The sequence below is a fragment of the Panthera uncia genome, chromosome A2 (assembly GCF_023721935.1).
Source record: "Panthera uncia isolate 11264 chromosome A2, Puncia_PCG_1.0, whole genome shotgun sequence".
NCBI lineage: Eukaryota > Metazoa > Chordata > Mammalia > Carnivora > Felidae > Panthera > Panthera uncia.
Genome location: NC_064816.1, coordinates 49109949 through 49137270, shown reverse-complemented (window position 1 = coordinate 49137270; position 27322 = coordinate 49109949). Strand labels below are relative to the sequence as shown.

At 38.8% G+C, this 27322-nt stretch overlaps 1 protein-coding gene across 19 annotated transcripts in view; it reads right to left on the bottom strand.

Moving 5' to 3' along the window:
* The window catches only part of SETD5 (SET domain containing 5), an 80085-nt gene that overhangs the window by 5674 nt on the left and 47089 nt on the right, over positions 1–27322 (bottom strand). For 15 of the 19 annotated variants that reach the window (XM_049640908.1, XM_049640923.1, XM_049640910.1 and 12 more), the window contains 11 exons: positions 26882–26999; positions 26088–26197; positions 24905–25154; positions 24423–24506; positions 22900–23157; positions 21899–22219; positions 21247–21489; positions 15914–16043; positions 5921–6165; positions 2673–2729; positions 300–770 (listed from right to left, as the gene is read on the bottom strand). In XM_049640908.1, coding sequence (XP_049496865.1) covers positions 300–770; positions 2673–2729; positions 5921–6165; positions 15914–16043; positions 21247–21489; positions 21899–22219; positions 22900–23157; positions 24423–24506; positions 24905–25154; positions 26088–26197; positions 26882–26999 — 2287 coding nt within the window. The remainder of the gene's footprint in view (positions 1–299; positions 771–2672; positions 2730–5920; positions 6166–15913; positions 16044–21246; positions 21490–21898; positions 22220–22899; positions 23158–24422; positions 24507–24904; positions 25155–26087; positions 26198–26881; positions 27000–27322) is intronic. The other 4 variants (XM_049640922.1, XM_049640926.1, XM_049640925.1 and 1 more) reach the window with 1 other exon arrangement.

The window sequence follows — 27322 nt, the reverse complement described above, 5'->3', positions numbered from 1 at the left end:
CACCCAGGCGCTCCTCACTGCTCTATCCTTTGATTGCACAGCATGTATAACAGTACATACATGGCAGACATTTAAAATCTGCTGAATATTTGCAACAATGATCAAATCATATTGAAACAGTCTTGTCTTACACACACACACCCCGATCCTGTCTTTCACTGAACATGGCAGAGATCACATCTTATGTCTCCGTTTTCCTCACACTAAGAATGGTGCTTAACAGTGTCAACTCAGTTAACATCTACTGAATCACTCAGTTAATGTTCTTCAAAAGGGCCTATATAAGGTGGAACACTTACCTTTTTCCTCTGCGGTGGGTTCTGGGGGGCAGATGGGACTCCTTCGCAAGCCCTTTCACCACCAGGTGACATGGATCCACGAGAGAGGTCTTTCATAAAGCCATGTTCGTATCTGTTGGGAAACCCTTCTGCAGGGGAACAATATCCCCCATCCAAATGTAAAGGCTTCCTATCCCCTACTAGGGGAGATCCTCGATATAATCCATCTGCTCGAGGCATAGCGTTCAATGGGGAGTAGGCATACATTAAATTAAACTCTGTCCGAAATGCCTGGTCCGAGTTCCTCACAAGGGTCTGATGTCCATCTCCACTCCTGCTTGGAAAGCCAGTCTCAGAGGGGGGCCCGACAGAGGGATGAGGAGCCAGGTCAGAAGGACCTGAGTTGATCAGGGAAGGTCTGTCAGCACAGCTGTTAGTGTTGGAGTCAAGGTAGCCTACTTTTGTCAAGTCCACATCTTTTCGGTGACAAAGCTGAAAGAATAAAAATCAACAGAGACATGGAGGAGGAGGGGGAAGGAAAAAGTCAAAGGGCAGAAAAGAAGGGAAGCGAGAAGGGCACAGGTGAGAGGTAAGAGGGATGGAAGTACAAGGGAGAAAGCCATTAACATCTGTAAAAGTTCCAGGAATCAACAGTATACCCAGGCCAGATTACTACAGAATGCCGGCCTTTCACAAATTGCCTTAAAGTCTTTCTGGATGAGAATCCTGGGAAAATCAGAATTAAATAATTGGCCAAATGTGACTATTTTGCCTGTTTAGCCTTTCATCAGGTCTGCTGAGTCACCGTGTACTACATTAAGGTGCTGGAAGTATAATCACGGATTTACCTGAGCCCCATGTATGCTCCAGAGGTGAGACTGGGGTCTTAAAGATAACTGGCTTTTGGTGTTATTCATTTGTATTTAATATTGATGGAAGGTGGGAGGAGGGAAAAAGGGAAAGAAAGTAGTAAGTAGACAGAAAGTCAAGGATTTTAAGTTACTGGTTCAGTAAAGGAGAATGGAACTAGTTAAAGACATCAACCAACCAGTTCTTTGCTCACTTTCACTATTAAGCATGTATGCTTCTCATAAAATGTTCTGGCTACTCAATTCTTTATCCTCTAATATATGTCCACATACCACAAGATCACTAATGCCCACCACTGCAGAGCATCCAAAATGCTGAATTTTATAAAAAATAAGCTGTATCTACTATTTGGTTATCATTACTTCCCAATACCAAGATTTCCCACCTCTAGGTCAACTCTTACTAATTCTCTCTAGAAAGAATGGTACCAGAAATTCAAATGTCACACCAGGATTTCCTCACAAAACAGTGTAAAAAACATCCAGAAAACCTCTAGTACACTAGAATACAACATTTTTCAGTTTCATATTGGTCTGTAAAATCCTGATTCAGAATTTTATCAACTATCACTAAATTTAGCACAATTTTTTAAGTGGGAAGGGGCCAGAGTTAACAGTTAATTTCTGAAAGGTTATGAGAGACTACAGTTTTCTCTTCAAGAGGAAATTGACTCTATGTAGATTAACAGAGCTAATCATTCCTACAGTTGTCCAAATCTTAGAATAGTTAAAAATCTCCAGCACTAAAACCTAAATTTAACAACTCCATAGCAGTAGGGTTTCTGAGAAAAGCACTCAATTGGATATCCTGAGATACCACTTTTTATGGCAACCACATCTCAACTACTACAGAAGGAAGGCCTGTGTCACAGAAGCCATGGGCTGACTTAGTTTCCTTGTATACCCAGTAAGGAGCTATAAAGAAAATGTAGAAAGCCGGGAGCAGGACTCCCTTTCGAAAGAAGCTGCTCAATCTATCAACCCAAGCCCAAAACATCCAGTTAAACAGAGCTGTAAGATTAATCCTGGAATAAGACATAAATCACTGTCTAACTTTTCCAGTATAAATAGCTCCTTCAACAGCCCAAGATAATAAATATCAAAAGATAGCTCCTACCAACTTTCGATTTCAACTTTCCTTATTTAACAAACACACCTTACTTGTTGCTATCTTTGCCAAGGCTCATACCATATCTTCAGCTTGCTTTAAACTTGACTTCTAGAGTCTATACTTTAAAAGAACTCTTCAGTCACCCCTCCCCCAAACAAGAGCAAATCCCACCACACACACACACACACACAGACACACACACACACACACACACACCCCTTCATTTTCCTCCATCTACATTGAAAGTTCTGAGTGATCACAGTCACACATGGAAGTTCATTCAACTTACATCAACTGGCTGGTCGCCCTTCAGCCTATCACCCCATTCACTAGGACCTCCCCCCCAGCCCTCCCACACACTCATGCACACTCACTCTCAGCCTCCAAGTGTGATTGAGATGGTGTGATAACTACCTCGGGTGACAGGGACTCGGGCCTATTCGCAGGGGAACTCTCAGGGGAGGATATGTTCTAGAGGAGGGAAAAGCATCTTGTTATTCATCTACTCGAAGTCAAGAAGCAAAACAAAACAAACCAAAAAATAAAGTAAAAGCAAGCATAGATGGTTAGCCACAACTTTTTGCGGGGGGCAGGGGGAGGGAAAAGAATGCACAGGGGAAAGGTTTAACTGTAGAATTCATTGCAATGAACAGAATGACTCATTAAAAATGCTTCCTGGGATCTTCGAAAGCATTTAAATTGGTTATAATATTTCATGCTAGAAGTAAACATCTTAAGCAGGTTAACAGAAAAAATTTAGATTGGTGAAACTGTACCCTACAATTTCATTTGAAATTTCGTCCTACATTGGATTAGAGTTGAGCAACCTACAGTATTTATTACTGATGGGCACCCTACCACTTATTATGCCTCAAGGGAACCTTTTTCCTTTACCTCACACCCCTTTATGAAAAAGTCACATTTCTTCATTCTCCTTGTGGTTCGTGCTTGCCCACCACTGTCCAGGGAAACTGCTTAGCATGCTGGGCTGACAGGGCTAGGGAGATGGCCAGCTCCTCTTGAATGAGTTACAGGAGATAGAATGCAATTTAGCTGATAGGCTAGATGGTTCTTGGCATAATCTAATTTGATCTGAACACCCCTAACGATGTTCTCTGATGTTAAAATCCCTGGTACTTTTGGCAACAGAGAGGGAATAAAAAGCAGAGGTGTACATTTCAAGTTCCTGCATCCTAAACAGGGTTCCCCTGAGAGCTTTCACCTGAGGCAGCACTCCCGTATCAAACAGGAACTGGACAGTGAACTCTGATGGCAGATCTGAACGGTAAAATGCAGACAGAATGATGGTGGTAGTTGTGACAAGGATTCAGAGTGCCAGGGGTAAGGGAAGGGAAGGGGAAGGTTCCTAATGCTGTAGACTCTGGACAACTATGTCCTGGGTAGCAGACCTATCCCATGGGAGGTGAAAAGAGGCTGTTGATTTTATTTGGTGGGCTGGGTACTATGTGTGAGGTGGACACTAAGCCAGGAAGGAAAAGGAGGGGCTGGTGGAAAGTGGGGGCTAATTAAGCCTGTCTTGCCAAAGCTGCTTTTACTGCTTTTCCTTAATGGTTCTCCCTCCCTCATGATCTTGTTCTCCTCTTACATGTCTCCTCAACTCCTTCCCTTAGCACTGGAGACATTTCTCACTGGAATGATTTTTATTTTTCCTTTCAAAAATATTCTTCCCCAACCAAGCTGATCTTTACCTGTGACACCTTATTGGTATTTCCTCTGTGTCACAGTCTTGCATGGAAATAAGGCTTCCTATACTAGAATATAGGAAAGGGCATGGCAGTTAGAATGATGATAAGAATGGTCAGGATGGTAGTTTGTTTTATTGACAAGAAAGGCTGAATTTCGTTAGTTAAATCACAAGATTAAAACAGTGAAAACAGGCACTGGACTTTTTAAAAATAAATTTATTTTTTTATTTTGAGAGCGAGAGTGAGCGCACGCACGTGAGTGTAAGTGGGGCAGGGGCAGAAAAAGGGAGAGAGAGAAAACCAAGCAGGCTCTGTGCTACCAGCACAGAGCCTGATGTGGGGCTTGATCTCACTAACTGTGAGATCATGACCTGAGCTGAAACCAAGAGTTGGACACTTAACCGACTGAGCCACCCAGGTGCCCCTCATAAAAATCTTTGATGTTTGATTTTTTTTATAAAATAAAAACACCTTACATTTCCATATTGTTTCAGTTATCCAAAACACAAGGGATCAGGGGAAATGTACTGAGAGCTAAATTTAACTGTCCTAGAAGGCAATGTACCTTCTAATTTCTGTAATTTCACCTTTTAAATTATAATAAAACCTGCACTGATAAAGTAAGAAATCCTAGCCTATAATTTGCTGCCCTCCAGGGTGAACAGCCTCCTATGAAATTTTACTATCAAACTCGATTTGTTAACTGAAAAATCAATCACAATTAGACCAAGTAAAGTTAGTAAGGCCTAAATCAGCTGCTTTAATGTATGGCAGAAAAGAATGCCACAGGAAATTTGGTAGAGTAACTTCTCTAGAAACCAAATGTAACCAAGAAGGTTCTCCCTGCCTCTTCCCCTCCCCCCCACTCCTGCCAAAGAGGTCTGCTCCCAAGTGATACAGTCTACTTCAGGTATAGAAATAGGTTCCTCTTGCTTTCAAGGTTGCTAGCTAACTCTTTCTGAGTTAGCTATTCAGAAGTCCAGGTATTTTTAATCTCCATGCTCTCATAAAGGCTGAATAGGGAAGAAGGGATTGGTTAGAGCATTCACCTTCATCAAAGAACACATTCATCAAAGAACACATCTGGAGAAGTTACAAGCTAGGGGCAGAGCTGAGTGTTTAGTGATGACAACAGTGTTTTCTAAGAAAAAGGAAGAGACAGTGTCTGTTTAGTTAATTTCAAAGGAAAGCAACATGCAATAGATGAAGTTTTTTAATACACAAGGATTCTTTCTACTCAGTAGACCTGCTGTCACCCACACTTGAACATGAATGTGATTGACAATTAACTTTTTCAAACAGCTAAGATATATATTTCTAACTTAAACCAGAGGGTGAATGTAACAAATCTGTCTCATTATGAACGTATGTTGTTAGCCTCTTTCTACTTTTCATTCCTAACACACTGTAACAAGAAGGGAAAGTAACTTAGAGTAGGAAAAAAACTCATTTGCCACAAACCATATCTCAAAGCTTTTCATATCTCTGTTCACAGAGGCCACAACAAGAATACAAAACAATAGGGAAAAACAGCTCACTGATTTAAAGGCCTAGAAAGAAAGACACAATCAATCAGTATAATCTGGGCTCTCAGGCTGGTATCCTTAGTGGTTATTATGCAGCTAGAGACCTATTTTAAAACCAAAGTACAGACCAAAGACAAAGATGGAGATGTAGCATGCTTACTACCTGCAGTTACGGAGAATGATAGATTGATTGCATGCAAAAACAGATGAATGTCATCCATGGTAGAACTATTCCTTTTGAGCGAAGTATGAGGACTGCCAAGATGAGAGGCTACCAGGTAACAGGTCACATTGACCCTGAGGGTTCCTGTTCTCTTGCCAAGACTGGCAGGAACACGATCAAGACACATTTGGAATATTATACTTGAAATGAGGAGGGGCAAATGGTAATTTTCATATTCGGCACTCCCAACAACCAAACCCAAATCACCTCAAACTGCAGAGGAGTATTGCAGCGACTAGCAGTAGTAAGAGACGTGATTGGTGAGAACATGAGGCTGTATCCATTTCGACACTCCTCTTCTGGGTGAGATGGGCCAGGTGTGGTCAGCTGGGGGCTCTTTGAGCCTGAATTGGGAGGGGGTGGTGTGACTGGAGAAAGAGGCTGCAGTAACTTGGTGACATTCTGTTCCATCAGATAGCGAGACTTCCATTTCTTTAATGGGCTCAACAAGTCTGTGAAATACAAAGCTTGGATGAGAGATTGCAACCACAGCTTAAAGGGAGGCTCTGTAGTAAAGCCATTAATCTCTAGCCCACAATGGCTCTTAACTCCTCTTCTGCCTCATCCCACTGTCACCTCCTGCAATCAAACCAAAAGCCCAAAGAACTCTTTAATTGCCACAATTAAAGTAATTCTCAAAATTCTCTATCTCCCAATCACCAGATGAATCTAATGACTGGGCCCTAGAACAAATTTAATCTCTTACAGTGGAAAATATAAACTTTAATATTTTACTTTGAGTTTCCAGAAATCTCAAATTGATGTCACTTTGTTAAAATCACCCTCTACTTAATTGCCATGTCACCAGCACAAGCTTCTAGAATGTTAATTCCATGCTCCTTTTATCTTCTCTTGTGTATTTTTGCCATTTTCAGCAACTTTTTTTTTTTTAAATTTTTTGTTTTATTTATTTTTGACACACAGAGAGAGACAGAGCATGAGCGGGAGAGGGACAGAGAGAGAGGGAGACACAGAATCTGAAGTAGGCTCCAGGCTCTGAGCTGCCAGCACAGAGCCCGACGCGGGGCTCGAACTCACAGACTGCGAGATCATGACCTGAGCCGAAGTCAGATGCTCAACTGACTGAGCCACCCAGGTGCCCTTCAGCAACTCTTTCTACAATGTTCTGCTTTAGCAGGAAAAGCTAGTCACCTATGATTGCCTGGCCTGTATCTAGCCCCTAGTTTTAGAGTGCTTCAAAATAGGAAATTATTTTCACAAAAGCTTCTCCCCAATCATTTTCAAATACAAGGCTGATCCATTTTCTGACTGAACACCCTACACTTCCTATACTTCTTGGATCTACTACACTATGTATTTTAATGACCACAAGGGTCAAAGCACCTATCTCACCTTCTCAGAGAAAAATATCTACCTTTTAAATTTACAATAAAAAAATATCTATTTACTTAATACCTACTATATGGAAACCACTGAATTAGGTATGTGAGGGGAGGTCATCATATATTCCATTTAAAAGAATTTACAAATTTGTAAGGATGGGAAAACATACATAAAACACGTTTAATATTTTAAGAATCTTGACAGATTTAATCATACTGCTTTGTGTTTGTAAAAAATAATTATGCTTTTAAGTGCTTATTACATGTTAAATATTAAATACCAGGTACTATACTATGTGCTTTATGTGAATTCTAACATTTAATTTGAACAACTCTAAATCCAGCACTATTATCATCACTCTCATTTTAAAGATGAGGAATCTGATGTGCAGAGAGATAAAGACTAGGTAATTTAGTTCCATTTACATTCTTAATGACTAGGTTAAATTATATCCCCAGGGCTTAGTGGAAAGAGTAGCATTTATCCCAGACCTTCAAGGACAAGTTTTGGGACAGTAGGTCATGATACAGAGCTATGCTTCAGGAAGATTACTCTGGCAGCAATGGTTAGGATGAGACTGGACACTGGGAAACTATTTGGAGTTAATGGAGAAGTTGACAGGGTTATGAGGTACTGAACTAGGGTAACAGATGTGGAAATGGAGAAGGAAGAATAAATGCAAAATATACTGGAGATGCTTTTTCTCCTGATATGTGAAATTTTTTTATTTTCCTAGATTGGAAGTATATTCGTATTTTTCTTGTGTTCCAGAAACTGTAAGTTTTCTTTCTTATTTTTCTCCTCTGAAAAGTGCCTAGGTATAAAAAACAAACAAACATGTGATTCATGACATGTTTAGAACACTTTTTAATGCACTTTAAGAGTCAAACAGTGAATTTTTTTAAAGATTGCTATAAAAAGACTGCTATACTGCTAAGTCCAATATTAACTACTAAAGGGAATTACGTAAGTAATGAAGCTCACTCTAGAAGAGTTAGAAAGTACAGCTGAACCCTTCCCTTTCCCTTCCAAATCAACTTACAGGCCCTTCATATAAAACTGAGTTCTTATAATGGTATCATATTCAAAATAGACCTGGTATCTGCCAGCAGTCGTTTGTCTTTTTTCTACCAATACTATATTTACAATTTTTTTCAAGTTTTACTGTTTTTTCTATACATACATAGCTTTTAAATTTTATGTGGTTAAACCTATCCACCTTGTATAGTTTTTATCTTTACTCAAATACTTTGCAAAATTATATAAAAAAAACCACCACATATTTAAACACACACAAATTGAAATCATACCCACAAATGAATGCACTAATATCCTGGTGCATGTTCAGCTAGACCTTTTTCTTGGCATGGCCTTAAACTCTTGTCTACATATCAGTGCTCACTCAGGAACACACGGTAAAACTCTTTCCATGACAACGGAAATCTACAATTTAGTTTTTAGTGGCTGTATGGCATTCATATCATCAAAATTAACCAATGTGAAGTATGTGCACTTTTTTGCTATTATAAATATGCCTCAGTGACCAGTAATCTTTCTCTTAGATATTTATGCACCTGTCTAGTATTTAGGGTGAATGGCTAGATGCAGGATTGTTAAACCAAAAGCATCTTTCCATAGGCTCAACAGCTTTATATTTATTCCGGTGTGAATTGTCTACTCATGTCCTGTATCCTGTTTTCTACGGGGTGTTGATCTTGTTCTTCATTAATGTATTTTTTAAATTTATTATTTTTTTATTTGGAAGAGAGGAGTCGGGGGGGGGTGGGAAACGAGGATTCGAAGTGGGCTCAGAGCTGACAGCAATGAGCCTGATGCAGGGCTCGAAATTAAGAACTATGAGAGCATGACCTTACCCAGTCAGGTGCTCAACAGACTAAGCCACTGAAGACGCCCCTTGTTCATTTCTAAGGGCTTCATAAAAAAGAATGTTGATCAGGGGCGCCTGGGTGGCGCAGTCGGTTAAGCGTCCGACTTCAGCCAGGTCACGATCTCGCGGTCCGTGAGTTCGAGCCCCGCGTCAGGCTCTGGACTGATGGCTCGGAGCCTGGAGCCTGTTTCCGATTCTGTGTCTCCCTCTCTCTCTGCCCCTCCCCCGTTCATGCTCTGTCTCTCTCTGTCCCAAAAATAAATAAAAAACGTTGAAAAAAAAAATTAAAAAAAAAAAAAAAAAAAAAAAAGAATGTTGATCCTTTGTCAAAAATGTTGTATTTTCCCAGTTTGCTATCTGTCTTTTAATTTTACTAAGTTTTTTCTGGTTATACAATGTGCTACATTTTAATTCAAATGTATAAATCATTTCCTTTATTTTCTGCCTCTGACATCATGAATGTTTCTTCTGCCCACTACCTCAAGACTATAAAGAATACTGGCCTATTTTCCCTTTATCTCCTTACTTAATTTTTAAATTTAACTCAAATAAAACGTACTTCAGAAGGTAGTGATTATCCTTTTCACATGTCAAAACAGCACATTCTTCCAAAATCTTTAATAATTATAGAATTATAATTTCTCCACTGATTTGAAATATGACATCTTATTAGATTTTTACATAAACTGGGTTTAGTTCTTTTTTAAAAAAAAATCTTTTTTTTAAACTTTTTTTTTTTAATGTTTTTATTTATTTTTGAGAGAGAGAGAGACAGAGCATGAGCAGGGAAGGGGCAGAGAGGGAGGGAGACACAGAATCCGAAGCAGGCTCCAGGCTCCGAGCTGTCAGCACAGAGCCTGACGCAGGGTTCAAACTCACAGACTGTGAGATCACGACCTGAGCTGAAGTCAGTCGCCTAACCAACTGAACCACCCAGGTGCCCCCCCAAAAAACTTTTTTTAATGCTTATTTATTTTTGAGAGAGAGAGAGACAGAGTGTGAATGGAGTGGGGCAGAGAGAGAGAGAGAGAGAGAGACAGACAGACAGAACCTGAAGCAGGCTCCAGGCTTTGAGCTGTCAGCACAGAACTGGATGCAGGGCTTGAACTAACATAGCCCTGAGATTATGACTTAAGCTGAAGTTTGACGCTTAACCAAATGAGCCACCCAGACGTCCGAGTTCTGTTCTTTTAAATATTTTTTTAAAGTTTTTGTTGACAGAGTGACAGCGCGAGCTCGGGCTAGTGGGGGAGGAGCAGAGAGAGAGAGGGAGACAGAGGATTTGAAGCGGGTTCTGTGCTGACAGCAGAGAGCTTGATGTGGGGTTGAACTCCCCATGACTGTGAGATCATGACCTGAGTCAAAGTCAGATGCTTAACTGAGCCACCCAGGCGCCCCTCAGTTTAGTTCTGTATACCTGCTGTCTAAATGGCATCAATACTGACATCTGTTTTAGTAAAACTGCTTGGGCAATTCTAGTTATTCTGCTCTACCTCTCCAAAATACTTTGGCTTTTCTAGCATACTTGTTTTTGCCAGTGAACTGTTGAAATCATCCATCATGCTAACACTACATTCCCCCTGCCGCCAAAAAGCCAAAATTTTGATTGGTATTGTATTAAACTCATGAGTAACTAAGGAAGAATTCTCACTCAACACCATGGCACCATCCTTCAGTTACTCATGCCTTCATTTATCCCTCTTCATATATAGATCTGTCACATTTCTAATTAATGTTACTCTCCAATGTTCTCTATTTTTTTGCTACAACTGTGCATTACACGTCTCCCTGTATGTTATTATCTACACGTTATTCTTAAAAATGTCTATATACTTTTGTACCCAGCTACCCTACTGATCTCTACCAGTGTTTCAGTTACCTCATTTGGCTTTTCTAGGGAGATAAAGCGTATTATTTGCACACATTGGTAACACACACATCCTCTTTACCCATGCTTTTATTTCAGATTTTTTTGTTTTTGGTAATCACATTGGCTAATAGTTCTAGACACTGTTAAATAATAATGGCAAGTGGAATAATTTGAAAACCCATTTTTAAAATTTATTTTTAATTGAAGTTTCATTTAGTATACAGTGTTATATTAGTTTTGGTGTACTTGATAATGCATTTTTTAAGGTTTAATGTCGTTTTTACATGAAGCATAAATGGCAACTGTTTTTCAGATAGATGTAAAAAAAATCATAGGTATTTTATTAGATTTATCATTAAATTCATATTTACTGTGCTATTACTCCCCGTCTTCCATTTAGCCTGCTAATAAATTAATTATATGAATAATTTTTCAAATACTGAACCATCCTTACATTCCTAGAAGAAATTTCACTTGGTCATAATATACTTTTCTTTTGATATATTTTTTTTAATTTTTAAAAAATGTTTATTCTGGAGAGAGAGAGAACACAAGTGGGGAAGAGGCAGAAAGAGAGGGAGACCCAGAACTGGAAGCGGGCTCCAGCCTCCAAGCTGTCATCAGAGAGTCCAACATGGGGCTAGAACTCATGAACTGTGAGATCATGACCTGAGCCGAAGTCAGATGCTTAATCAACTGAGCCACCCAGGCACCCCTTCTTCTTCTTCTGTTTTTTTTAATTTGAGAGCGAGCGAGAGAGAAGGGTAGAGGGAGAGAATCACAAGCAGGCTCCACACTCAGCATGGAGTCCGACACAGGGCTCAATCCCAAAACCCTGAGACTATGACCTGATCTGAAATCAAGAGTCGGATGCTCAACTGACTTAGCCACCTAAGCACCCCTTTTCTTTTGACATTCTTACAGATCGAAGATTCAGATCACTGAAATCTAATTCACAAAAGTAGTAAGATGCTGTTTTGGGGGGCTTAGTTTGAGAAAATGAATCAAGGGTGAAAAATTTAATAATACTGTATAGTGTTTCTACCAAAAGTATGTACACATAGCAAATAAATTATACCACTCCTTTACTGCTTGAAATCCAGCTTGTTTTCATCCTCTATATTTTTGCAGTTATTACTAATTCTATGACTAGTACCTTTGTATAAAACTTTGGGCCTATGTTTATTTCTGTAGAACAGATACCCAGAAGAACTAGTAGGTTAAGAAGTATTAGTATTTTATTTATTTATTTTGATAGACACAGAGACCGTGTGAGTAGGGGAGGGGCAGAGAGAGAGGGAGACAGAGAATCCCAAGCAAGTTTCCCACTGTGAGCACAGAGCCCAATGTGGGGCTCAAACTCATGAAACCGTGAGATCATGACCTGAGGTGAAACTGAGTCACTTAAATGACTGAGCCACTGAGGCGCCCTATTATTATTATTTTTTTAAGTTTACTTCAGTCATCTCTACCCCCAACATGGGGCCGGAACTCATGACCCCAAGATCAAGAGTTGCATGCTCCAGCGACTGACCCAGCCAGGTGCCCCGGAGTATTGGTATTTTTATGCATATGCTAAACCTTACCAAATTGCTGGTAGGGATACTACTCTCCTGTCTTTTTTTTTTAATGTTTGTTTACTTTTGAGAGAGAGAGTACAAGCAGGGGAGGGACAGAGAGGGGAACAGACAGACGATCAGAAGTGGGCTCTGCACTGAAAGCAGCATGGACAACATGGGGCCCGAACTCATGAACCACAAGATCATGGCCTGAGTCAAAGTTGGATGCTCAACTGACTGAGCCACCCAGGTGCCACTCTCCTGTCATTTTTATTGCAAATCCTTTCTCTCAATATACTGCCCTCTATTATCTCAGAGACAATATAGACCCAGAAACTTTATTCAAGTTTGACCTTCACAAAAAGTACTTGAATGTGCCAAGAATTTGCTTTGGCAATGATTTAATTCTTTTCAATACTCCAAGTAAGTAAAAATTCCAGAATAATTTACCAAATTTTGTTTCTGGCTATTCCCTACACATACACACACCCCCATCATTTGGGCACCAGCATTGTACTAATTTAATTACTAGCTTCCAGCTTCATATAACAAACTAGTTTTGTATTTCTAGGGACAGCACTGCATTGTCATTATTCTTTTTCAATGTTTTTCTTCTTTTCATGTTTAGATAAACTTCATTTCACCAAATTCTAAAACCAAGCTAGTTTGACAGGAACTATACAAAGCTGGGGGGGGGGGGGGGCGATGGGAGGGAGGAGGTATTAATTTTATTTATTCTTTCCATGAAGGAATAAAAGACTTTATCTTCATTTCCTGAAGACTTTAAACATATTTCTCAGTAATGGTTTACTTTACATGTCCCGGTAAGGTTATCCCTAAGCAGGTTCTTAGTTAAGTTTGAGAATGAAAAAATCTTCTTCATTTCCTTAGTATATAAATGCTATTAATTTTTGCCTATGTACCTTCTATCCAGTGGTTTTAAGAAACTCAATTCTAGGTTTTTCCACTGGTTAGACTTTCCTAGGTACATATCTACATTACTTGCAAACAATGAACATTATGCCCTCTCTTTCCCGAAGAGCAGTTTTATTTTTTATTTCTATATACCTTTAGCTTTTTAGGAACTTAGAATCTTTGATATATCTTCATAACTAATTTCTGCAAATACTCCATAAATACTCAACAAGAAAGAGCATTTTGTGTAAAACAATGTTAGTAATAACTCCTACTATGGGTATGATACCACACCAAACACTGTGCACACATTATTTAACTTATTAATCTCATATAACCTCTATAAAGCAGGTATTACTATTCCCATTTCACAGAGGAGGCTCAGAGATGCTTAGTAACTTGCTCAACATCATGTAAAGGGTACAGCTGGTCCTCAAATTCAGTTGAATTCTTTTTACTCTACCAGTCTACTTCCCTTTCTTAACATCTCCTTGGTCTTTAAAACAAAACAAAACAAAACAATCCCTTAGGATTTACATTATCTTGCAGCAATATACCAAGTCGTTCATTTGACTATTATTTGGTTTTAATTAAAAATTCTTGGGGCGCCTGGGTGGCGCAGTCGGTTAAGCGTCCGACTTCAGCCAGGTCACGATCTCGCGGTCCGTGAGTTCGAGCCCCGCGTCAGGCTCTGGGCTGATGGCTCGGAGCCTGGAGCCTGTTTCCGATTCTGTGTCTCCCTCTCTCTCTGCCCCTCCCCCGTTCATGCTCTGTCTCTCTCTGTCCCAAAAATAAATAAAAAACGTTGAAAAAAAAAAATTAAAAAAAAAAAAATTCTCCTTTTGGTTATATTGTTCCTTAAGGGCAAGGTGTGTCCTCTGAATGTTTCTTACTGCTAAAGATGAGAGCAAAAATTCAATAAAGGTTGGTGACTAACAGTCCTAATTCCATTCCAACAAGGACACAGAGTAACAAAGACACTCTGCCTATGAGTCTTTGCTAGTCAGGACACAGGCTGCTATACAATGTCCCTTTCCCAACCTCAGATACAGACACACAAACGCAAATGTGCATATGTATGTATACTAAATACAAGATTTAAGTTGTACTTTCACTGTACTGTATAAACTGCCAATAAGTTGATAAGATTGATGGAAAGCTCATATTAGCATTAAAAATTTTTTTTTTAATGTTTATTTTTGAGAGAGAAAGAGACAGAGTGTGAGCGGGGGAGGGAGAGAGGGAGGGAGGGAGAGAGGGAGAGGGAGAGGGAGAGGGAGAGGGAGAGGGAGAGGGAGAGGGAGAGGGAGGGAGAGAGAGAGAGAGAGAGAGAGAGAAACACAGGATCTGAAGCAGGTTCCAGGCTGAGGGGTCAGCAGAGCCTGACATGGGGCTCAAACCCACGAACTATGAGATCACGACCTGAGCCAGAGTCGGATGCTTAACCAACTGGGCCACCCAGGCACCCCTCACCATTTCTTTATATTAATCTGGTTTGAGTAAATCTCCCTAGTCTACCACGTAGGATAAGAGTAAAATACTTTAAGAACATAGTATCATTTATCTTGCACATGGTTTACACTGGGATTTCATTATCCTGGGGTCACACATGTGAAAACTTGTAAAGTATAAGCCAATCTAGAGAGAACAATTAACTAAATTAATAATTTGAAAAAGTATTTTTTAGTAGCCTACTTTTTCCCCAAATATTATGCAGAATTTTAACATAAAGCCGATACTACTAGTATAAACCTATTTAATTCAAGTTCATATTTATTCAGCAAGTCAATGAAGAGAATCAGTGAAGTAGTTTTTATGAAAATCTGAAACATTGTGTCACATTAACTGTAGTCTTACATGACCTTTAGCATATAATTTATCTTGTTTTTTTTTTTTATTACATAATATTCACAAAATTGATTTAGAGATAAACTTACGGAAATCACAGAGAACTTTTCAACTGGGCTGAAACTGGCAGGAGAAACTTTGGTAAAGACTGTCCCAAAATAAGTTAGTATCACAAGTTCAGGCACCAGTGATTTCAGTTGCAATTCAATTAAAATTACCCTGCAAGAGTTACTTTGAAAACCAATGGACCTGATGATTTTTTAAGACCTTCTAATTTAAAAACTCACAAGGACTTTACATTTGATTCAAAGCCATGTCTCCTCAAAAATTTTACACTAACTGTGGAAGCCCTTTTGAAAACAATAAAGTTGTAACAATTTCTCATTTACTTCATTCATCTCCTTCAACCCATCTGTATTTTTATTCTTTTCCTGAACAGCGTCCCACATCTTTCTTGCTTATTTCTCCTCTTATAAATATGGATATAGATTTCCTAAACTTACTACTTTAAATGTATCTAACCTTTTTATAACCATTTCTGCTGTTATCTGTACACTGTCTAGTTCCTTGTCGGCACGGGAAAACTGTTCCCTGACTTGAGATCTCTCTCTTCCTCTGTAAAGACAGATGTAAAGTAACTATTTAGATAACAATGCCTTTTTTTTTTTTTTTTTTTTTTTTTGGGTATCAGACTTTTCAAGTAATCAAACTGAATTTTTTTATGTGGACCAGAAATAATCATTGCTTACATATTCAGGAAGGTTTGAGATACGTACCTGCATTGTCTTTGCAGATACTAGAAGAGTTACTATTCTCGTTACTTTGGTATAGGTGCTGAGTTCTAGTCTCTTGGGGTACAGATGACGTTTGAGTCATCCCTTCTTCCAAGGCTTGCTTTATCCAGCGCTGTAATAGGAGAAGAACCAGGGAATTATCAATAATCATTCAGAACTATTTAGTAAAGCTATTTTAAATACATTAACCAGATCATTCCACATCAACTGGTGAGAGATGCACTCCAACACACATTCAATTCCAGAGTCAAGTATTTTTTGTGTTTCAGCATATTAGAATATTGCCCCAACAATCCTTTTATGGGGCAAAAGTGAGAAAATCTGGATTACACATAATGAGATCCCATCAAAACACCAAAAACCAATAAAAAATGATTATTCAACTTTTCATATTGCTTAGGATGGGGTAAATGGGAAGACATCAAGAAATCTTAGCTTTCATTTAAGAGAGACTCTGATCATATATTATAAAACCTGTACATAAAATAAGTGCCTAGAAAGAAGATAAAAGATCTTTTAAGAGTTGTCTACCCTGTGCTGGGGATGTCTGAAGAGGTAATAGAAAAGCTTCACAGGAAGACTTGATGAGAATAAACAGCTCTTCTGTATAGGTACAAAATACTTCCAAAAGATCTACTCTTAGACGGAATAACCTGTGAGTTTTTTTTTTCCCTATCAAGTATTTTGGTTAACTTATGGAAGAATAATGCAAATCACCAGAACAAATGAACTTCTGTAGAAACCAAAAAGGGGAAAAAGTCAAAAAGAGCTCCTAATCAGTCACATTTTTTGTAGCAAATACTGGAACTACAATGATGAGATATAAATTCAGGTCAGAAAAGTGAGCCTGCAAAGATTAGGATAATAAGATTATTCATCCTGGGGAAGAGAGAAAATTTCTTACCTGTAATTGTGTTCTCTTAAGATACACAGTTGTAGGTTGCTCACCACTCTGTGGCTCTCCTGCCCTGACATAAGACAGATCGAATTTTGATAAACATCAATTTCTGAATTAGACCCTCCCCCAAATAGGAAGAGCAAAGGTGATTATAATTTTACACCTTCAGAGAACAAGTATTACAGGTAAGTAAATATTCTCTTCACCAAAGAGGGCAAATAGATTCACCCTCTTAGAAACTTAGGAAATAATCATTTCTTAGGAAATAATGCGAGGAATATTTTACCAAGGAAAATTTTACATCGTGTAAATAAATGGCTTTGTGGTCTACCAAATGAAAGCAAAAATAAAACTAAACACAAGGCAGTTAAGAGTGAATAAGCATATAAAAAAGAGATCTGAACAGTCAAATGAATTGCACCAACATTTTATGATATGACTAGGTCTCTGAAAAGGCAAAACAAGACCAAGAATGAACTCTTATACACAGAATACTGATGTAAAGATGAACTGTCAGAAACATAGCGCCTTACAGTTTAGAAGAGACCTTAGAGGTCACCTTGTCCAAAGCACTCATTGTATAGAGGGGGAAAATTAGGCCCTGGAGGACAAAATGAGTGAAAAATCCTTTGTTACAGATACCTTTAGTACAAGTTTTTCTTTTCAGAGCAGATGACAGGACTCACTTGGGGTCACTGTGCTTTCCTCCAAGAGAAGATAAGTTCTTATATTTCCAGTGTCAAGTAGATGCACTCATAAAAGAATTTACATTCTGGATCTGATGACTACAAAAAGGGAAAATAAAACCAGGACAGGGGCATTCTAAAGAATAAGATGCTGCTATGGTTAGCTCTAAGGTCAAACACAGAAACACGATCAAACCCATTCCTCCTGTCCTACTGTATGTGTACACAATATAAGAGCCAATAAAAAAAGAACGTGAACATTTGTTTGTAACTAACAAAGTTCTTTAATAACAACTTTAGATATCCCCAGCCCCTCAGTTCTAGCTATAGTTATTAGCTAAAAAGAATACTTCCTCCTTCTCCAAAACTCTATATGAAAGTTTTTAGAAGCTTAGAGATAGGTGAGAGAAATGTTTTAAAGAGTTTCATTACTATGGGGAAGAAGCAAGGAAGTAATCTGGGTTTTGGAGTCCACAAAGATCTGAACTAAAACTTGGCCATGCCTCTACTAGCTGCCTAACTCTGGGCAACCCATCTAAGACAAAGCTTCTGGACCTATAAATCAAGGCCCATAATACCAACTTCACAGGGTTGTCATGAAGGCTTAGTGAGAAAATGCATGTGAAGAAAGCTTATAACATATTACAAGGCACATATATTTAGTGAAGATTTGTTCAACTGTATTTCAATGCTCTGTATAAAGGTACACAGATTAATAACCTCCCCAGCGCATACAATAAAATACCAATGCAAAGTGAAGTGCTTCATTTTCAGTCAGGATAGTTTTCTAAGAAATCTGGAAGACCAAATCCCTCACACCCCACTCATATTATACCTACAAGTACGTTTAAAGAAGATTTAGAAAGAATAAGGAAGGACATTAGTGAAAGACTGATTAGCTATTCATCAAATCAATGCTCGCATTTTAAAATAAGTGAACACACAAAAGATATGCCATAGTGTGCTATTTAAGAGCTATGATTCAATATAATTTAGAAATTCCAGGGACATCAAAAAATGTTCTGTCAAACATTCTAAGAATCTGGATGCAAAATATACACACGCAACTTTACATGGCTTTTAATTTATGAGGCTTTTATGTCATTTAATCAGGTAAGAAACAACAGGCCTATCAGCAATGCACACACTGTACTAACTAATCCCATGGACGATGGTTTTTCTCATCTGTTTACATTCTCCTCTGAGACTTTCAGAAATTTATCCAATTTTGTTGAATAATGTAGATCTTCATAGGTCCTACACTAGGACCTAAGTGTTCTCTCTAGCCAATCTAAAAATAACTCTTTTCCATTCCCACCTAGGATAAAGCTGGGTTCAATTTCTAGATAAAAGACCCAATTTCATTAATTCTGCCCTTTAAAAGTGAAATTTTTAGTTTGTAATATAATCTTCATGTTAATAGTAAACATTAAACCTGTGACTTCAACTCAATTCAGATCTAAGCTTAAATAATTTTAAAGACCCAATTTAAGTAAAATAATTTTATCAGATATCTAAGCATACACAGCCTGAACTCTTCCTGAGGACTAATATGACGTATATACATAAAAGTGCCTGAGCAGAGCCTGCAGAAAACAAGACTAAGGATGGTCAGACACATTTGGAGAATATAAAATGGGCATGAGTTAAAGGGGTTTTTTTATCTGCTGCCAGTAGAGATACAAAGATGATCTACAGATATGTCTTAAACTATAATGAGGTAAAAAGAGTTCTAAGAAATGGATTTTCTATCAGATTTGAAATCATATTCTCCATGTTTCTGGTTTTTACAGGACACTGTTAGTTGGAAAAGCAAGACTGATTGCATCAGAATGATTAAGGGGGCATTTCAAGAGGCCTGTTTATACTATTTACAATTCAGACTTCATTATTAATCTGTAGTAAATGATTGCCTGCCCTTCCCAAAGGACCAATATAGGAGATACCACTATCTGGCTTGATAAGATGCTTCAACAGTTAACATTCTTAGAAGTCTAGTGTTATGTCCAGTCAAAAACAGAACAAAAGGAAAAACCTCTCTCATATATATTAAGTCATCACCTGACTTGCTCCTCCAAACTAAAGACCATATCTAATTGTCACACCTTCTCTAATTGTTCAATAGCATTCTAAAAATGTAGTTAATATTTTGAGCTGTTACTCTTCATGAGGGACTGAACTAAATTTAATAGAAGATTAGATTTGCATGCCATACCAGAATTAACACAACTCTCCAATTATTACAGAATAAGGTTAATCATAATGCTCATTACATGCAAGCAATTTTTTCTCCCTCTCAGATGATCTGTAAGATCCAAGGTAAGTGACTTAGTGTAAAAATGTATCCCCAGAGACCCAACCCTCCTTTATCACTTAGACAAATTTCTATTGTTTTTTTTTTCCCCCTCAAGAAAGATGTCATTGTTTTTATTCTTGACATGTGTAAGTTATCCATGTGATTGTATTATCTAAAAGCCTCCCTTTTGGCAAAGATCTCATGGTCAAATTTCTCCTTAGGGGTTATTCTATTTATTAAGGTTATTTAAGTAAACCATTAGATGACTCAAATGCTTAGGTAAGATGTGCAATGAGGAAGACTTTCTTCAGTGTATGCTACCCATTCAGTGGTAGTGCCCTTCCTTTGTGCACAGAACCCTGTTGCCCTCCTCCCCTCCATATCCCACACCACTTTATCTCATCTTTTATGCCCCCCACCCCCAAGAAATAATTTCTGCTCTTTGGGGAAGAGAAAAGCTTTAAGTTTGGAGGAGTCAGGGAAGACCTGCCTGGAGTTGGAGACTTCATCACATCAAATAATCTATATGCAGCATCCTCATGTACGTGATGCCAGTGGAGGAGGGCAATGGCAGACACTGAGGAAGGCAGCCTGAATCCAGATCTGAGGATAAGAGAAAAGGGTGTTCCAGGGAACAGACTCTACCTCAAAGGAAGACCAAATGAAAGGGTGTCCTAAACTTCTAGAAACACAAAAACGACATTATAGGTCTGAGGGAGTGATCTATTCTCAAGAGACACCTTTGGAAAATATGCAGGGCTTCTGGGAATTCTGAAAGAGCATTCCAAAAACAACCATCAAACTCTACTGCCACTAGACCCAAAAACAGTATGTAACTAGAGAGACAGTGGGGAGAGGGGGAGAGAAAAAGAGAGAGAGAGAAAGAGAGAGAAAATTTATAGTAGGTTCCATATTTACTAGGGAATAAACAGTCCAACTTGTTTGTTATTTGATCAAGGAACAGGAATTATGCCAATTATAACAGGATTTCTCCTCTACTCTCACTCAAATAAGAATAGTAATTAAATAAATTCAAAACACAATTCGATCATTTTTTACTTATGCAATAGTGCTCTAGAGTACCTGGGGCCCAATCTCACACAGTAATCACAAATGGACACATTAACTAATACCACAAGAGCACACCCTGAACATCCCTCCCTACTCAGTCATCAAGTGCTGTGTGCTCTCAACTCAGTAACTTCAAGGGCTCTCGGAAAAGACAACAGTCAACATTCACAAATTGAGTACCAAAAATGCAGTATATATCCCATTTTAGTCCTACTGACTCGTGATGCATCACTATTCATGGCTGAAGAATTAACTCATTAAAAACTTACATGGGCACAGAGTGGCTGCCTAGAAAATATGTTAGGTATGCCACAATTACAGGCATTCTAGGTTAAAAAAAAAACCCACATAAACACAGACATACCTTTTTACAGGAGCTGAAGGTGCCATCAGGCAGAAGGGGCCTTCGACGTCTCTCAGGGATAAAGGGTGAGCCAAAGCGAATGTAGTGTTTGGGGGTGGTGCAAATTAATGGGGAATGGATAAGACCGGGTAACATGTTCAGGGTTGTTGCCAGTACGGTTGGGTCCGTGGTGATACGTAAAGGGCACTCAACAGGGCATTCTTGCTTCTCGGCTTTGTCATTCAACCATTCTGTAACTAGATACTAAGGTAAAAAAGAGATCATTAGTCAGTGCTGGAGATGTAAAAGCCAGAAGCAGCAGTGTAGCTCACAAAGACAAACCTCAGCTAGAAACTAGGACAGAGGCAGATATAGCAGCTGCAAAGAATATGAACTGGGCATTCAGAATGCAAGGTATCTTCCTCCACCCTTTCCATGACCATTAAGGGAGAAATAATTCCAGCTAAAAGCAATTTAAGCTCTGCCTAAAGTTAAGGGAACAAAAAAAAGTAGTAGGATGGTTTCAGCTTGCTGCCTCAAACAAAACTTTTTATCTAAAACTTTCTCTCTAGTAAAACTTGGACGAGTCATTATTTTCTGGACATTACAGATCCTCTCACTTTACTAAGACACCGCTCTTGCCAGATTAGACTTACGAAGATTTGTGACTTACTTTTTTGGTTTTGGGGTACTTAGGTGCCGCACGGTTGACATGGGATCCAGTAACTGATACCACAGTTGGGTCAGACCCTATTAATTGCCTGTTTTCTCCTGAACTGTCTGTATTTCCAGCTTCAGTAGGAGTCACAGAGCTGTTATTTCCGCCCTCTTCCAAGGCAGCTTGTGACAACTCTGCCTGTTGTGCAATGGCCTGCTTCTGACGCTTTAGTCTTTGGGCTGAACTGGTCCGGTACCGAGAAATGCGACTCTTCGGTCGGGGCCTAGAAGGCTTTGCTGGAGGCGGCTTGGGGACTGGCTTTTCTGGAGCAACATCCTGTGACAACAGCAGAGTGAAATGCTTACCACAAACTTCTTATCAGCAAACATTCTATCCAGCCTCCTATTCACTTGAAGCATTCTGAATATTTAGTGGTGAAAAAAAAAATGAGTATTTAGAAATGCTAATCTCAAACATAATCCTTAAAAAAAACTTACACAAGTCAGTCAGAGGTTGTAGGCAGATGCCTATTTCTTTACTAATAAGTATTTATAAGATAGGTCAAAGTCAGCTGAAGGTAGCTACCTAATTTTAGGGTTCTAAGAACCCTAAAGTAATTCTTTCCTTTCTTTCCCAGGTACTGAGGTTAGGCTTAAGGCTTAGAATTCATGGCCAGAGTAGGGAATGAAAAGATTCGTTCATCCTGTGAATCTTAGGAAAGGTCAGGTGCCTAACTGTGCTATACAGAAGAACGGAAAGAGAAACAAAATGATTTTTATGAACTCACCATCAACAGTTTTATCTGGCAGAAACAGTATGAAGTTACATTCTAGTCTGAAAGTGTCTAGTCATTCAAATTGTTTCCCTGATTCCCACAAATCAGCTGATGAAAATGGCCTTTTTTATTGTAATATGAGGTGAAGCTGAAAATGCTGATTTTAACTATTTCAAAAGATAGATAGCGGATATTAGTAAAAGCAAGGATGTCTAAGGCGTGGAGTCTTTCCATCTCTTACCCCTGCTTGGGAAGACCTCCGGGTGTTCACTCCAACAGTCTGTGGGGTGCTTGGGATGGTCATGTTTGAAGCCGGGTTGCTAACTTCAGGTTCAGGGGCTTCAGTTTTTGCCTCTTCTCCTCCAGGGGTCTCTGAGGTGGTGGTAGTAATCTCTATGTCAGAATTGCTTTGTTCTAAGGGCTGATCCCGCCGCTTCTTTCTTTTCTCTAAGTTTTCAAAAGCATGCATGATGGCCTCGACCTTCCTGTCTTCCCGGGTCTAGAAAGAAATAGCATTAACACAGAAGGAAACTTCAATAAAAGGTAGAGATATTTTTCAGGAAATGTTATTATTAATGGAAATTCGTAGACATTTAAAGACATTTGCCAGTAAAATGATACATATATCTTAGAGAACATAAGTGAAAACTAAAAATAACTTTAAAAAAATTTTTATTTCAGGGAGGTAAGTGAGCAAGCGGGGGAGAGGGAAGAGGGAAAGAGAAAAGAATCCTAAAGTGCCTCCACACTCAGCGTGAGGCCTGATGTGGGGCTCAATCTCACAACCCTGGGATCATGACCCAAGCTGAAATCAAGAGTCAGAAGCTCAACTGACTGAGCCACCCAGGTGCCTCCCAAAAATAGCCAGGGTGCCTGGGTGGCTCAGTCGGTTAAGGGTTCGACTCTTGATTTCGGCTCAGGTCATGGTATCACAGTTCGTGGGATCAAGCCCTACCTTGGGCTCTGTGCTGACAGCGTGGAGCCTATTAGGATTCTCTCTATCCCTCTCTCTCTGCTCCTCTCCTGCTCATGCAACTGTCTCTCAACATAAATAACTTTAAAAAAAACAAGAAGAAAAGAAAAAAAGTCATCAAAATCAATTTTTCTCATGGTTTTCAGAATTCAAAAATAATGAAGTAGATTTTAACTTCTCAGGACCAGAACTACACATGGCTGGCTTCAGCAATAGAGTAGAATTTTTGAAAACATGTGACCAACAAAAGTTTTATTTTTATGTCAAAACTCACACAATTCCAGGGGCACCTGGGTGGCTCAGTCATTAAGTGACTGACTCTTGATTTCAGCTCAGGTCTCAGTTCCTGAGATTGAGCCTCACATTGGGCTCTGCACTGATAGCACAGAGCTTGCTTGGGATTCCCTCTCTCTCTGCCCCTCCCTCACTCTCTCTCAAAATAAATAAACATTAAAAAAAAAACAACCCCCAAAATAAAAAAACCCTCACCCAATTCCATAACAAGAAGCCCTAACATACATATTTTGTTCCAACCAGGCAGTTCTTTGGAAACCAGATTGTTAGTAAGAACCCTCTTAAGACCGTCCTCAGATAATAACCACTAGACCACTACTATGTGTGTCTCTGAGATAAAAATAAATAAATCATAATGAAATAAAAAGTAGCCCAAATTGTAATGTGCAGGTGACGGTATGGTATCTTTGTCAAAGAAAGAGATGATACAAACTGAGAAGAGAAAGGGTTCACATGCTGTGGGTAGCAGGAACAAAAGGATATTAGAAAGTACCCACCCTTCTGCTATGAGCTGGGTTCTCCTGGTCATCTGTAACCTCTTCTTTCTCTTCTTCTGCTTTTTCTTCTGGATTGTCTGTTTCCTTTAAAACAGAGGCGATATTCAGCTGTACTCTTAAGCTCTAAAAAAAAAGCAATCTTTTTTTTTTCTGGTAGCTTAAAATCCTCTAGAAACATTTTCTAATACTTCCTACAGTGTTATTCATGTGAGATCACATGGTAAATGCAAACGATAAGCATCATTCTCTGGACTGAAACATGGAAAGCAGCTGAAAGGATGTGCTTGACATTATAAAAAAAAAAAAAGAAAAAAGAAAAGAGAGGGAGAAAGACAATGAATGAATGCACACCCACCTTGATATGAAGGGCATTAAGTGTTATTATGGACTCCCTACTTATAACAACATGTGGCAAGCTGGGATCCTCTTTATTTGCAGAGAAACAATACCATGGCAACATCCTCTGACCAGGGGAAGATTACCTCATGGTCACTGGACACAGTTACTTTCTCAGGAACTTGTTCTGATTGCTGATTGTTATCCTCTTCTGGAGCCTCATTCTGCTGTTCCATCTCTAGCTCTTTCCGTCGTGCTTTTCTACGTCTTGTCTCTGCTCCTATGGTTGGTAAGCTTGGAGGAGGTGGGAGTGGTGGTTCTGCAGCATTGGGATTCCTTTTCTGTATAGGGCAATTCCGGTTCCCCTTGTGACATGCACAGTCCACTTTATAATTACTGCTCCAAAGAAACAACCAAGAGTGCTTGTCTTAGTACCCATGAAAAATCAGTCCTACTGTTCTATTCATCCTCTTGGAATAACAGTATAGGAATTTCCTCTAGTATAATATCTCTGAATACATTAAACAGATACATTAGACTCCTATGAATACTTCTCAGTATTTGCTACTCAATATTTGCTATATTACCTCCAATTTTTCCCTTATATATGGTCAGTGGAAAGGAAAGAAAGCCTCCACTAAGTTCAATTCTCCCAAATGTCTTTATGCTATTTACTGGGCAGTGAATCAATAACAGGGGCTAAAGAGGCCATACTTCTCTTGTGCCTTCCTTCACCTCACTTTTAACCTAATGATTCCCTACTTATTCCTAATACCTTTCCATCTCATACCTGTGATGAACATCAAGTTAACATATAATCTTTTTGGCCTAAAAGGACCAAGAGAGAAAGATCATGAATTTTGCAAAATCCACCACGTATTTATCTGTGACTTGCCATCTCAGTTTTTCTGCTTTGTCTCATTCAGAGAGATTACATGGTTTGAATGGGTGGGGGAACTTTAAAATTTTCATTCTATATGATCCCTGGCACAAGTGCTGTGTGCATAACAGATGCTACTGCAATTTCTTGGGAGTGTCTCATACCTACCCTTTTACTGTTCTTGCTATAGAGACATAAAGACAAAACACTGTTGGTTAGGAGACCAGTGAACATTGTCATAGTATGTATCTGTGTCTCTAGGAAAAAAAACATTAACCCTAAATCTGTCTCTCCCTCCACATTTTCCAGACAAAAAATGAATCACTCATGGAAAGAGGAGGTTAAAAAAAAAAGGAAATAACAAGGAACAAAAGCAGACTGATAGAAGAGCTTAATGTGTAAAAAGTAAGACAAGGTCATTCATTTAGGAAAGGTTTTGGAGGTCTTACCAGTTACTATACTCATAATCAAATGCTATCGTGACTTCAGCATCCTTGGTGATGGCAGACACCGCATAGATACATAGGTGAATCATCCCATCTGCAATCATGTGTCGCACCTGTGTGAACATGGCTTATGGTTTACAATTTACCATAAAGACCAGGAACTCTCCATAAGAGAGAAAAATAGTATCTCTCCACTTAAGAGTTATGGTAGTCTGTTACTTAACTCCATCATTTCATATGAAACTCTTACACAGTAATTGTTTGAAAATTCATACTTTTGAAATAAATAGAGAAACCCTGAGATGTCAGAAATGAGCATAAGATCTCTGCTCTACACTTAAAGCTGTTGTCAGTTGTACCAGAGAATTAAAATTCCTTAGCCTATAAAAAAAAAGCTCTGTGGATTTTCTTGCTGAATTTGATGGCAGTTGCATGGATTATGCAGAGTAATGAATTCTAGAAATGTCTAGCATCTCCCTTATAACACTATTACCGAAAATCTAAAAAAATGACATCTTCTTTCATATAGTAATTTCTTTAATAAGACATTTCTCTTTAGCAAATGCTAACTTGCTTTCTCCCATTTCTGCCTTCTCTAAGAAATCCTCCACCTGCTCCCATCCTGTCAGATAGAATAAAAGCATCATTACTTTTGTTTTTTTTGTATCTTATGATAACAGATCATAATCATTATCTACAGACCTTATATTAATCTGGGTGAAGTTTTCAGACTGCATCTTCAGAAGACTTGTCCTTTGGTGATTCCATTCAAAGAGAAGTTGCTACAGAAATCTTACCTCTGCATTTGGTGTACACGATCTTCTGATGAACCGAGCATCATTACCGAAAGTACGTGCATCCACACACATCTCTACACCATTGAATTTTGAGTAGAAGAGCACAAAGGGGTATGGTCTAAGGGATATAAGTGAAACTCCTGTAATTCTCAACACAAATAAAAAGGCCACCCCATGACTTCACTTCAAATATGAAGCATATGCTGACAGAAGCAGCAGCAGTCCTTTGCAATTCCTAAACTTGAAAAACATCACATGCCTGTCTGCTTTTGATTAAACAACAAGCACAAAGCAAGAAATGCTTGGCTTGCAAAGGAGTCATTACTGCTTTATACATTAAACAATTTGTAGATTTATCTGCACATTTTTCCTGCAAATAGCAGACAGACTTGAGCTTATCTGAGCTGTAATCTTTTCCCTAAGACCATTCTATCAACCAGA